The sequence below is a fragment of the Rhinolophus ferrumequinum genome, chromosome 12 (genome assembly GCF_004115265.2).
Source record: "Rhinolophus ferrumequinum isolate MPI-CBG mRhiFer1 chromosome 12, mRhiFer1_v1.p, whole genome shotgun sequence".
NCBI classification, from domain to species: Eukaryota; Metazoa; Chordata; class Mammalia; order Chiroptera; family Rhinolophidae; genus Rhinolophus; species Rhinolophus ferrumequinum.
Genome location: NC_046295.1, coordinates 56,298,994 through 56,312,228, shown reverse-complemented (window position 1 = coordinate 56,312,228; position 13,235 = coordinate 56,298,994). Strand labels below are relative to the sequence as shown.

General features: G+C 35.8%; 1 protein-coding gene across 1 annotated transcript in view; it reads right to left on the bottom strand.

Moving 5' to 3' along the window:
- TMEFF1 (transmembrane protein with EGF like and two follistatin like domains 1) overlaps positions 1-13,235 on the bottom strand; it is a 72,414-nt gene that overhangs the window by 31,419 nt on the left and 27,760 nt on the right. Inside the window, exons 3-5 of the mRNA XM_033123334.1 lie at positions 10,119-10,248; positions 6,932-6,958; positions 5,002-5,098 (exon numbers count right to left, since the gene is read on the bottom strand). Of these exons, the coding sequence (XP_032979225.1) occupies positions 5,002-5,098; positions 6,932-6,958; positions 10,119-10,248 (254 nt within the window). The remainder of the gene's footprint in view (positions 1-5,001; positions 5,099-6,931; positions 6,959-10,118; positions 10,249-13,235) is intronic.

Sequence of the window (13,235 nt, the reverse complement as noted above, 5' to 3'; positions counted from 1 at the left end):
TATAAATTCAAAAGGTAAGCGTTAATGACGATAGCCATGGAAAGCCCAGTGTCACTGGAGAGACACAGTGTGCTTCAGGAGGGAAGAAGTGGAAAAGCTTTTCAGAAGCAAAAATAATTCAAATGATAAAAAATTTAAAATAGCCACTGAATAGACAAGGGAGATACAATACATGTAATTAATAAAGTTCATGCGCTTCACTCCGAAGAACCTATGTACTCTGATTTTATATTTAGAATTTGTTCTTGTATTAGATATAGTTCCTACAAGCATTTTGTTTCCTATTCCAGGAAGCAGAGAAGCAAATCAAAAGTTTGGGTCACCTATAGTCAGGCTGACTGACAAGGCACACTGAACAGCACTCAGAAGCAGCAGTTAAGAGCCTGACATGGGAGAAGAAAAATTATTTTTAAAAACCAGACACAAAAACCCAAAACCCAAAGCAGAATGGAACCTTAAGGCACTAAGAACATTAGTGGCCTCTGAGAATATCATGGTATTATCACACGTGTGTGCACAACATAACAGGTAAATCCCTCTTCTTAAGACCTGGGTTCTGGTTCTGCTGCTTAATTGCAAGCCATTTACCCTCTTCTTACTACAGCCTTACCTGTAAAAATCAGGATCATACTTCCTTGCCCTACCCACCAGACAGAACAGCCATAAAGAGCTGAAAAAATAATTCATGTAATAATGTCTGGAAACAGTAACACACTATACAATATGTAACATTAATATTGTTAAAATGTTCTGTATATTCTGTATAAGAAGACTGTATTTAAATCTATTTCCATTTAAGTAGCTAAATAAAAACTTAGCACTTTTGTTACTACCATGTTTCCCCGAAAATAAGACCTAACCGGAAAATAAGCCCTAGCATGATTTTTCAGGATGACATCTCCTGAACATAAGCCGTAATGCATCTTTTGGAGCACAACTTAATATAAGACCTGGTCTTATTTTCGGGAAAACACGATAGCAGAAAATTAACCTACATGGTACCACGTGTCCCATTTCCCAAATGCCAGATTTTTAAAAATTATTAGCAAGAAAAAGAGAAAAAGTTTTTTAAAGCTAGAGAAAGATTTTAGCTGCCCTGTGGAAACCAGATAGGTTATATAACATTTCTTCTGACAGAAAAGACATTTCAAAATGAAGAAAAGATAAAATATTTTTAAATAAATACCCATACCTAAGAGTATAACACGAAATATCATATCTCTTATAGTTATATTATAGAGTAATATTTTTCAAACTGCATGTCATAATTACTAGTGGATTATGAAGTCAAGTTAGTGATTCACTTACCAGCACGTTTTAAGAAAATAGGATAGAAAATATTAGAATACACTACATTTAATAAAGGTAAGTATTATTTCATAGATTTTTGTTTTACTTAACGTATTATTACCATGTATATATGTACACAAGTGCTGAGTCACAGAGTAAATGTATTTACATGGAGTTGTGGTCAAAAAAGTCTGAAAGTCATTGATAAAAAAACCAATAAATTGGCATGTGATGGTCTAGATAAAAACTAAACAGAATTTAGAAGCACGTAGTACTCAGAGTGACCAGGAGATGGTAAGGAAGTAAAGAATTCACAGGTGGGACCAGGCTGAAGAAGAGGTCACTGTTTTTTCAAAAATCATCAAGCAGCAGTCTACGAAGTAGGAAAAAGATAACAGCTTTCCTTCTAAGGAATAAAAAAGACAAATACAGGGAGGCAGATAGTAAGAAAAACTGTACTAGGACTTTGGAGAATCCACCTCATAAAACCCTCCTAACTTTAGTCCTCAATTTTCTCATCTGTAAAGTAAGATGATTAGACTAGAAGAGAAATTTTAAGATCCTATTCAACCTTAACATTCTCTGATTCTGGTAGAGTTTATAATAAGTCGTGATATGAATACCTGGTGTGTAACTAAGACCTTTTGTATTTAATAACCAAAATTTTATCTTTTAATAAAAAATTATATAACATCTTAATAAAGAATAGGTCTTTATACAAAAATCAAGGCTTAATGGCTAATGTCATATTTCAGCATCTCTCAGTTTTCTATACATAAAAAGTCTAGCTGGCTGGGTCAAAATTACCCTTAGATAAACGTGTTACTATTCACCTGGTAGCAACCATAAAAAGTACACAGAAGGTGCCTTGAAGGAATTACAGAACCTTGATAGAGCTTTCTTGGTACTATGGCCCATCTAAAAGTTAAAAACAAAAAATTACAATAACTATTTAAACTGTTAAACCCAACCCCAATCAGTAATAAATGTGTTACAGACTAAAAGGTTAGATAATTGTAAAATTTCCTTTTGTCTCTCTCCATAGTAAGAACGACCATTTTCACTTAACCCCTTATTGTCTAGGTATGGGTACCAACTGCTTTCTTAACATTCTCCTATTATTGCGTTACTTTCCTGGCCTGGACTCGCTGCCTGTCCCATCTATGTGCTCGTTAGGTGGCTCCTCAGCCTGCATGTTCCTTACTACTGGTAAGCCCGCCCCTGGTCTGTGCCCCCCACTCCCTTATGCTTAGAGCCTGTATCTGCAAGAACCATGGTTGCAGACTCTCAAAGAAATAAACACAAAAAATGAATCAAGTACATAGGCTGCCTATTATATCATGAGGAGGTGTTCGCAGAAAGGTGTGTATGTTACACATATATATGTCACATTTGGGGCAGCCTCTGAAACTAGATGGAATCTGTTTTCCTTCTAAACAAAAGATCCCTTTCAATTACAGGATAAAAATGATAGCAGAGAAATATATAAAATAGGACTGAATAGTGGTACTGCCAAAGGAATAAAAACAGATCAACAGACCAAGCCAATCAATCACTGACAGCTATTTTGACCCTGAACACTATTATAAAACAGTTCTGAGGAAAAACACTAAAAAGAAATAAATCTCTACAAAAATACACACACATATAAAATGGTGTTTCATCATGCTAATGATAATGGTGTATCATTAGTATAAAGTGAGAAGAGAGCATAGAATCTATTATCTGTCCTCTCTGCAAGTCCGTATTGCTCATTTCTCTCATCCTATACACTAATATCTACTTTGGAAAACATGTTCTTCCAAATCAAACCATTCTGATTGAAATGGATGGACACATGTCAATCCAAGGACCACCATGCAGAAACAGAGCAAATTCAGGTTTTGCTGAATTCACATTTTACTGAACTTACTGGTCTTTTGCCAATTCTCACCTACTTTGAAATATATACCAAGTAAATTATCAGACATTAATTTCACCAAGTGCCATCCAAATAGCAAATTTTGAACATTACATAATACTGAAAATGGTGTGATCCTAATTTGTAAAACCCACTTTGGGCATTAATGCTAATTGAACATATTACTACTGCTCAATGGAAGACTCCAATATGCACTTAAGGCTGACTAAAACATAGGACTGAAAAATAGACAGTGAAAATACTCGTTTGTATAAATAAGGAAGAGCAAATCTTTATAAAATAAGTGTTTTAAAATAGGCACTAAGGGGAAATTGAGAAAGTGAATATCCATTTGTGCCATAAGATCCTGAAGTCAGCATTTAAAGCTTTTAGAAGCAACTTTTGCAAAAGGCAAGCACCACAGGGAAATGAAAGAAGGTTGAGACTGGGAATGAATGAACAGGAACCTGATGAATGGAAGAAACAAACATGACTGTGTTGATGATGTTACTGTTATTCCACCCAGCACTACTATTTCTTACAGGGAGTGAATGGAAAATTGGACAAACGATGCTGTCCAGCTATAAAACCCACCTGAGGCTGAACATGAGTGAGAAAATAAAACAATACAATGCCAGTCTGTGCTACTGGGATTTCTAGAAACAAATTTTGCTTATTATATAGTATGTACTTGCTGTAACCTAAAATTTTGAAACAGTTTTGGATTTTTTAGTACATTGAAATATATGAAAAGGTGTTTGTTTTGTTTTTTTTATTAGGGGAAGGGGAACAGGACTTTATTGGGGAACAGTGTGTACTTCCAGGACATTTTTCCAAGTCAAGTTATTGTCCTTTCAATCTTAGTTGTGGAGGGTGCCGTTCAGCTTCAAGTTGTTGTCGTTTCAATCTTAGTTGTGGAGGACGCAGCTCAGCTCCAGATCCAGTTGCCATTGCTAGTTGCAGGGGGCACAGCCCACCATCCCTTGCGGGAATCGAACACGTCAACCTTGTGGTTGAGAGGACGTGCTCCAATCAACTGAGCCATCCGGGAGCTCAGCGGCAACTCAGCTCAAGGTGCCGTGTTCAATTTTAGTTGCAGAGGGCACTGCCCACCATCCCTTGCGGGACTCGAGGAATCGAACTGGCAACCTTGTGGTTGAGAGCCCACACTCCAAGCAACAGCTGGGCCATCCGGGAGGCAGCTCAGCTCAAGGTGCCGTGTTCAATCTTAGTTGCAGGGGGTTCAATCTTAGTTGCAGGAGGCAGTGCCCACCATCCCTCGCAGGGCTCAAGGAGTTGAACTGGCAACCTTGTGGTTAAGAGCCCACTGGCCTATGTGGGAATCGAACCAGAAGCCTTCAGAGTTAGGAGCATGGAGCTCTAACCGCCTGAGCCACCGGGCTGGCCCAAAAAGGTTTTTGGTAAAAATGCAGTTAAGAAGAAACTATGCATTATTGAAAGTAGTGGAAAGTATAATCGTAGGATAATTCAGAATAAGAATATTTCCGATGAATCAAATTAGCCCTTGGTATAAAATATATAAAACTATCAATGAAAAAAAAGGCTGAGATATAAACCAAAAAATTTATAAATGGGTTCTCATTCTAAAATATAATACTTAAACTCACTTCAATAACTGTAGTATTATATCAACTTAAGAGATAAGTCAACAGGCTAACATTAAACAAAAAAATTTAGAAGAAAATCACAAAACATACAGAAGCAGCTAAATGGTACCTTTCTACAATATAATAATGCTGATGATTAGCCTGAAAATTAAGTTTATCCGTTTTCCTCCTCAGTCAACTCACCCAACATTTTCTGCATCTTCATCACACTCAGCTTTGTATTTGCAAGGTCCACACTTGGAGTGTTTTCTGTGAACTTCTGCCCCTGATCCTTCCTCTTCTGTTTAAAAGGAAAAATTAAATTTTCAACCAACAGTTGGGATCCTTTCCCGATATGCTTCATGGTTTCAGCAGCTATCATTCTATTTCTGGGGGAAATGCACCTGAGCTCTTGAAATCAATAACTTCCAAAATTTATCAGTGCCTGAGTCCAAAAATGTTGCCAATACATTTTTGAGTACAATGTGAGTACAACATATTCGGTGAGAAAAACAAATATTGGTGCTAGCAATATAATAATAATAATAATAATCCCTTAACCTATGCACAAAGGAACAATATGGTAGGTTTTAATAATTAATTGCCTTTAAAAGAATTACCATGTAACATCATTTAAGACAGAGGATAAACATAAAAATATGAGCCATAATTTTAGTCCAGTGATTTCGCTATTGCAATAGACTGTGCAATGCTGGTTAGCAAATAAGTGATTAAACACAGTAGAGTATAACCATCACCTTTTCCTCATATCATTTTCACCCCTGCCTTTCTAGTTGCATAACAACGAATTCCACAGTTGTTGTTTTTTTTAATCTCCAAATTTTAAAAAGAGGTCTCTTTACAAAGAACTTAACCCCCTTTTTCTGCTTTGCCACTTAGCACAAAAATACCTGTGATGCAGAAGAGTGTGGCACTCCTATGATCCAGCTCAAAAAAAAAAAAAACAGTGCCTACCACCAGCCCCCAGCTCAGTTCACATCCCACATTTGAGGAAACCCTACATTTGTGGATCTCAACTAGAGTGGACCCTATTCCGATAACCTCAAACTGGGCAGGGAGATCAGTTCTGAGGCCAGTTTAGGGGTTACAGTCTAGTCCAGGAATTTCTCAATCTGGTTTGGGAAAGAACACCTTGTTCAGCGGGTGTCAATCAGTAGGGAAGGTGTTAAAAGGAAAGTACACAGATCTAACATGTTTGTTTGGTAATACTTCCAAACTTCCAATTTTTAGGGCCCTGGGCTTCTCCTTTGCAGGGCAGGATCTACATTTTAGGTAGAAATCCTCCCCCAATTCTCATGAACTCCCAGACAGATTCCAGATCATAATCCTAAGTAATTCTACCAAAGGCCTCAGAAACATCATGAGACCTATAAGTCATACAATCACCATGATGAGCTCACTAATGTTTGTGTATTGATCTGAGTCAACCACTCAGCATTCATAACTCACACTCCCTAAAAAAAATCGTCAGCTTACATCTGCAGAGCAAGGCATCCAGTATTTGTACTATATAAGCAAATCTTGAGAATAACTTCCACGTCTTTAGTATAGTAACAATGACAGTTTCCTAATTGAATATATAACCACGGGGGCTAGACCACATGATCTTTTAAAATCCTTCAGAGCGCTAAGATCTAAAACTTATGATCTGATCCTTTCCACATGATCATGAAGCTTCTGCTCGAACATGTCCATTTAAATCAAATTGTACTATTGACCATTTTAATCATTTTTTTTTTTAAGCCAAAACTGTCATCCCTGAACTTTTTCCTCAAGATAGTGCAACCTCAAGTTAACAGGAGCTACATTTCCTCTTCATCTGAAACAAAACTTTAGTGAAAAATAACTGCATGAAACAGAATGCCCAGGTTAAGGGAGACAGAGCTAGGTTAGGGGTGATGGCAAAGGGGTGCAGGGTTTCTTTCTGATGTAATGAAAATGTTCTAAAATTGACTGTAGTAAAGAACGTACAATTCTCTGGACATACTAAAAGTCATTGAATTGTACACTTTAAATGTGCAAATTGTATGGCATGTGAATTTTACCTCAATAAAGCTATTTAAAAAAAAGAGTAAAGAAAACAAATGCCTGTTAAGGGGTACTTCAAACTTACCTCCTTCTCCAGATCCAGAGCCATTATCTAAGGAAAAAAAACCAAAACCAAGAGTAAGTATGAACACTTTTCCTGGGAGTTTCATTTATCAAATAGTAAAATTTTTTTATCAAAAATCAAACTGAGATACCCATTCTCATGGAGTCCTTTTCTCAATTTTTTTGATATCTAACAGTTTATTTTATTATCGTTTTTAATTAAATGTATTGGGGTGACAATGGTTAGTAAAACTACATAGGTTTCAGGTGTACAATTCTGTAATACATCATCTATATATCAGATTGTGTGCTCACCACCCAGAGTCAGTTCTCCTTCCATTACCACTCGTATATTTGACCCCTTTGACCCTCTTCTATCATCCTTCGCCCCCTTTACTAACTGGTAACCACTAAACTGTTGTCTGTGTCTATGAGTTTTTAACAGTTTATTTTTATATACCTATTTTGTGCCTTTTTCTCCAAATTTAAGTTCCTTGGACACATAATCATCTATACCTCATACACCATTGTAGCTCAATCGGGAAATATCCAGGTGCCTTGCACAGAGTAAAGACCAATAAATATTGTAAAGCAAATGGCTAAATAGAAAATATTTTAATTAACTCACTTAAAAGGTAGAAGAAAAATTTAATTTTGTTAGAGCTTGAGAGGAATAATGAATAAGCTGCTTTTATTATAAAGGGAGAAAAAGAGCTTTGGGTCTTGCTCCAAAAATCTTCTTAATGAAATATATGGATAAAAATCTGAAGCCGAAAGTTTTAAAAAGCCCCGAACAACCTCAGGGTTGAGGTTTTCATATTACTGATGGGCATCTTTAATCATTTTTAACTTCCTCTAGGAAACCGAACCAGGAAGAATCTCACCAAAATGTAGGTGGAAGACTTGTCACGAGTGAAATTAAAGAGCCTCTCTCAAAGTTACCAGCAAGAAACCAGACTAAAATATAATGAATGTAAAATATTTACTTTGTAATCCTAAAAGAACCAACATATGACACAGAGCATGTTGAAAACAGAGTAATGCTGCAGTATCATTAACACACAGCAATAAAAAAGCAGAGATGATAAGTAAAGAACTTGATACTTTATCCAGCACTTCCCAGGGAGAGTATATCCGAGGGAACCCACTCCAGTTCTTCAAACAGAGTGGGAGAGACAACACCCATAACAGTACAGCTCCCTCCCTTCAAGCTCCTTCAGACAGTGATCAAATTCCCAAGGTATGGCAGAAACAGGGAGACTTGGGAAAATACATATTTTATGTAGTACCCATTTCAAAATCTTCATGGGATTGTATAGAAAGTCTTAAATTACATTCAATTTTGATTAAACAATCATAAAAAAAATTGTATCTTCGCTGAGTAGTAAGGAAGAAAAGAAAGAGTGAAAGAGCAGGATAAAAAAGAAGGATGAACGGAATTCAATTTAAATTGTTTTTATGACCATAATTTCCTTAGGAAAACATTCCCTTTTTCCTTCTATTCACATGCACTGACTGTGTTGGGTACATGTTATGTGCTAGGCAACGTGGTAAATGCTACGAATAAACTAATAAATAAGACAGTCCCAGCGCATGAGATACTTACTCCCAATCTTTTTTTCAACCCATGTCCAATTTTTTAAAATAAAGTATTTCACACCTTCCTCTAGCGTCATTTATAAATTCCAAAATAAATTAAATATTGTAACTGCAGAAACAGCTCAAACTGGTCTTGTCCTGTTTCTAACCAAACACTGAATTGTTTTTCAGAAACAACAGAACAAAACCAAAGAAAGTCATCTGCCAAAGCACGTACAGAGGAGAGAATTTTGACTTTCAATAACACCCATAACCAAAGTTTCATGCTCCCCCAAGGAACCAAAGCGCTGGGATTTGACAGGACTCCGTCACCGGAATCCTGTCAGAAGCAAAGAGTGTGCTGTCCCAGAGGATCGGGTGCTGAAGCCTGCCAGAGCTTCCGCAGACCAGCCCTTCCTTCCCTAACCCCTTAAATTCCACCCCAGCCCTCAATCAGGGAGACAGCTATGAGCAGGGTCTCACATGTCTCCTCGCCGGTCCACCTCACAATAAAGCCCTTTCTTTCCTCAAAAGCTGATGTCATAGTACTGGCTGCTACTCTGCATGTCAGGCAGCGAGCCTTTGCCCGGTAACAGTGACTATTGATAATGAGGTTGAGTTCCTCATGTAGATTATATTTTCACTGTACACTCACCTCCCACTCCCACTCAACTCCACCCCACACCTGGGATTATGACAACTCCCTAGGCAGTGCACACTATCTTCCTATGGAGAAACAACTGATCTGGCTGGAGAGAGAGATGTCAGATAATCGAAATAAGGTATGATACATGCATAGAAATGTGCACAAAGTGTGAACAAACTTTGCCAGGAGATGCCACAGAAGAGATATATCACAGAGGAGGAAAGGCTTAAATATATATTAAACTCAATCATAAAGCATAAGAAAGGTGTTTTCAAGTAAGCAAAAGAGAATGTTATTTCTAGCACAGGGAACAGAACAAATCAAAGATCAAATGACATGACCAACACTGGCCCACCCTGCAAATAAAAAGATCAATATAGCGCCTTATAGCTTAGCTCACTCAATCCTCCTTTCACAACCTCTGGAAATGATATCCATTTAACCATGTAGGTAATTGGGACTCAAAGAAGCTAAGTGACTTTTCCAGGGACATACAGTAAATAAGAGCTGGAATGACGTTAAAGGCAGGTCTTTTAGCCCGAGTGCCAGTGCTCTTGCTAATCTACCACTCTGCCTTTTAATGTTTAACATTCATTGCCTATCAGAGCAGTTGGTGTCTCAAACATAGACTCCTCACAAAGATGCAGAATTAAAGTGGGGTTGTCAAGAACTCCATATTCCTTGTTAGTCTCTAAATCTAGTCTCTGAAACAATGTACTTAGAGAAGTATATAAGAACCACATCAAATGACAGTCAAGTGGCCTAAGAACATAGTAATTTCACCAAGCCCTTACTTGTTTAGTGTATGGAAAAGAATTTGGTCTTGCCAAAGAGAGGTTTGGCCTTTGTCCTCAGCTTCTGGAAGGTAATCTATGTCATACCTGATTGAAGTGTCTTGTTTAGCTGACCACATCAGACCTTAGGGTGGGGCCGGCCACACTAACATTTATTTCTAACATTTATTCAGAAGAATAACACAACATACCAGAGTAGCATGGTCCTCTTGCTACTACTGTTATCTCTTTCTGGTGCTTACAAGCAGCCCTTCTGAGAAAGCATTCATTTTGATAAGTGTCCCCATTTGATCCACAGACAGGAATGTAATTTGTATGGCACTGCGAAGGAAACAAAAATAAATTCTCAGAACTAGAAATGAATATTAATAGTTTATTTCATATTCATGAATGCAATACCATAGTATTATAACATCCTTCTAATATAGAATAGTCTGTTCTTTCATTTGGTTTTAAAGAAAGAAGAGTCATATTATTTTGTCATACCTTTATTCATATTCATAATAAAAATAACTATGAACTATCCATAAAAATGAGACTGAAAATCCCTATCCTATCTCCTTCATTTGCTTGCTATAAAGATTCAGTGAGATAATGTAAGAGGAAATTCTTGGCAATGTTTGTAATGAGTACTAATTATGAAATGCCATTTTATTATAATCAAAATTCATGTATTCAATGCCTCTAGTACACAAAGTCCCAAGGTAAATGCTATAGAAGACACAAAAAAACACATGATCTCTTTTCTCAGAGACCTTACAATCTTGTTAGAGAGCCATACAAATAGAAATATATACATATATATATTCATATATATGTATACATATTAAAGCTAAATCAAAAGTATAAGATGATACGTATAATATCTAATACCTATTACTGTAAGCTGTAGTATCCAAGAAAAGCCTTCTCAGAGAAAGTAAAATGTGAACTGGACCTTGAAGGATGAGTAAAATAAGACAGATGAAGAAGGAAAAAAGGTGAAGTTTGAGAAATGACCCTGGACCTGTATGTTTAAAACACTTTAAAACTTCCAAATGTCAAAAATATCATAAGCAACTGAAGTTCAAAAATCTGGGGGAAATATTATAACAACATAGCACAAGTTATTATCATTACTAAAAAAGAGATAATAAGTTAATAGAAAATGGACAAAAGACAAATTTACAGAAAAATTACAAGTGGCCAATTAATGTATTAAAAATGCTGTCCTTCGCTGGTAATCAGAGTTGTACACTAAAATGAGATGCTACTTTTAACTTATAAAATTGGCTATTAAACAGACAAAAATTTCAATTTGGTGGGCATACCAATATGCCTGTTGTGGTAATCTAAATTGATTCCACGTTTTTTTCAATTACAGTTGACATTTAATATTATATTAGTTTCAGATGTACAGCATAGTGGTTAAACATTTATGTACCTTACAAAGTGACACCCCTGTAAATCTAGTACCCACCTATCCATAAAAATGAGACTGCATATATAGTTATTACAATATTACTGACTATATTCCCTATGCTGTACTTTACATCCCCCTGACAATTTTGTCACTGCCAATTAATACTTCTTAATCCCTTCACCTTTTTCACCCAGTCCCCCACCCTCCCTCCCATCTGGCAACCATCAGTTTGTTCTCTGTATCTGAGTTTGTTTCTGTTTTATTTGTTCATTTATTTTGTTGTTTAGATTCCACATATAAGTGAAATCATATGGTATTTGTCTTTCTCTATCTGACATGTTCACTTAGCATAATACCTTCTAGGTCCATGCACAGTTCAACTTTCTGAGAACATATTTTAGCAATACATTTTCAAGAGTCCTGAAAAAGAGATGCAGTTTTTGATCCAGAATTACCTATTTAGGGATTTTTATGAAGGAAACAATTGTAGACAAAAGTTTATTACAGCCATTTCAAACAGAAATTTATTAATATCAAAAACATAGAAACACTCTAAATATCCAACAAGGTAATGTTTAATTAAAGCATGTTATATCTGTTCGAGGAATTAATATTGCAGCCTTTGATGATTACCTTTTAAAAGAATACCATGTGACAGGAAAAGATAGCATAATGTTAGGTGAAAATCAAGCAATACCACATATATAACTTATGAGAATTTTGTGCCATTTTTAAAGGTATTATCTAGTCCACAAACTGAATGCAAATTTTTAAAATAATATAATTATATAAACAAAAATAGAGCAAAAAAATAAATTACATATATAATCTCAATTATTTAGAAAAAATAAATATTCATAAAGTAAATCCTGGAAGAAAACATCAACAAATTTTTCACATTACTTGTCATGGTTTTTTAGTTCCATGATTTTCTATATTTCTCAATTTTCTCCAATGAACAAGATTTACTTTTATCATTTAAGTGGTGGATTTACTTTATGAACCATAAATATGACATGCTACCACAGGTCAAGCACTGGTAAGAACAATTTCTAATGTAATATTTTATAACCAAGTTGACTTGCTATACATTATCAGCAGACTCCTACATCAGCTTTAATTAAAATTAAAATTTTACTTTGGGAAGCCCTCCTATATTGCTCTGATTTTTCATGGATCACATGTCTTTATTTTCTTTCCCTAAAATGTACACAATAACTTGTATGAAGTCTGCACAAATCAATATGTTACTTTGTAATTATATATAATGCATAACTAGCAAAGAAGACCCTAAGCTCCGAGATGTACAGTGCTAAGTCTATGGACTTTTCATCCTTACTCTTTGCTCAACAAATGCTTAATGACTTTCTAAAGGCACACTCTCAAAGGTGCTAACATTGTCCCCTAGGCATGGGTGCCCCACGAAGTTTCTTTTGGTTATCACAATAAAAGAATGCTGTCATTTAGCAGATGGAGTCCAAGGATGCTAGACGTTCTACAAAGGAAATGACGGTTCCACACAACATAGACAAACGTACCATACAATCCCTGAATGCTTCTCTAGCCATTCACACAGGAACCATGGTAAGACTTACCATATACAAATAAGCACGCTCAGCTATCACTTACCCTAATATTCTAGCATCCACCATACCTCTACTTTTTTGTTTTCAAGTCATTCTGGAATGCAATACTGCTGATCTTTATTAAATCCAAGCATTTATTAGAAGTAGATATAGCATCTGATTACTATATTGTCTTCTAGTGTCATCATGCCTAAGCATTTACATTTTGAATAATATATAGTAAAATAATTTATTTCTCCTTTACATTGCAATTATACATTATATTGATTTCTTTAATTATGTGTTTATGTAGGTTACATTATCTATGAATTTCATTATAG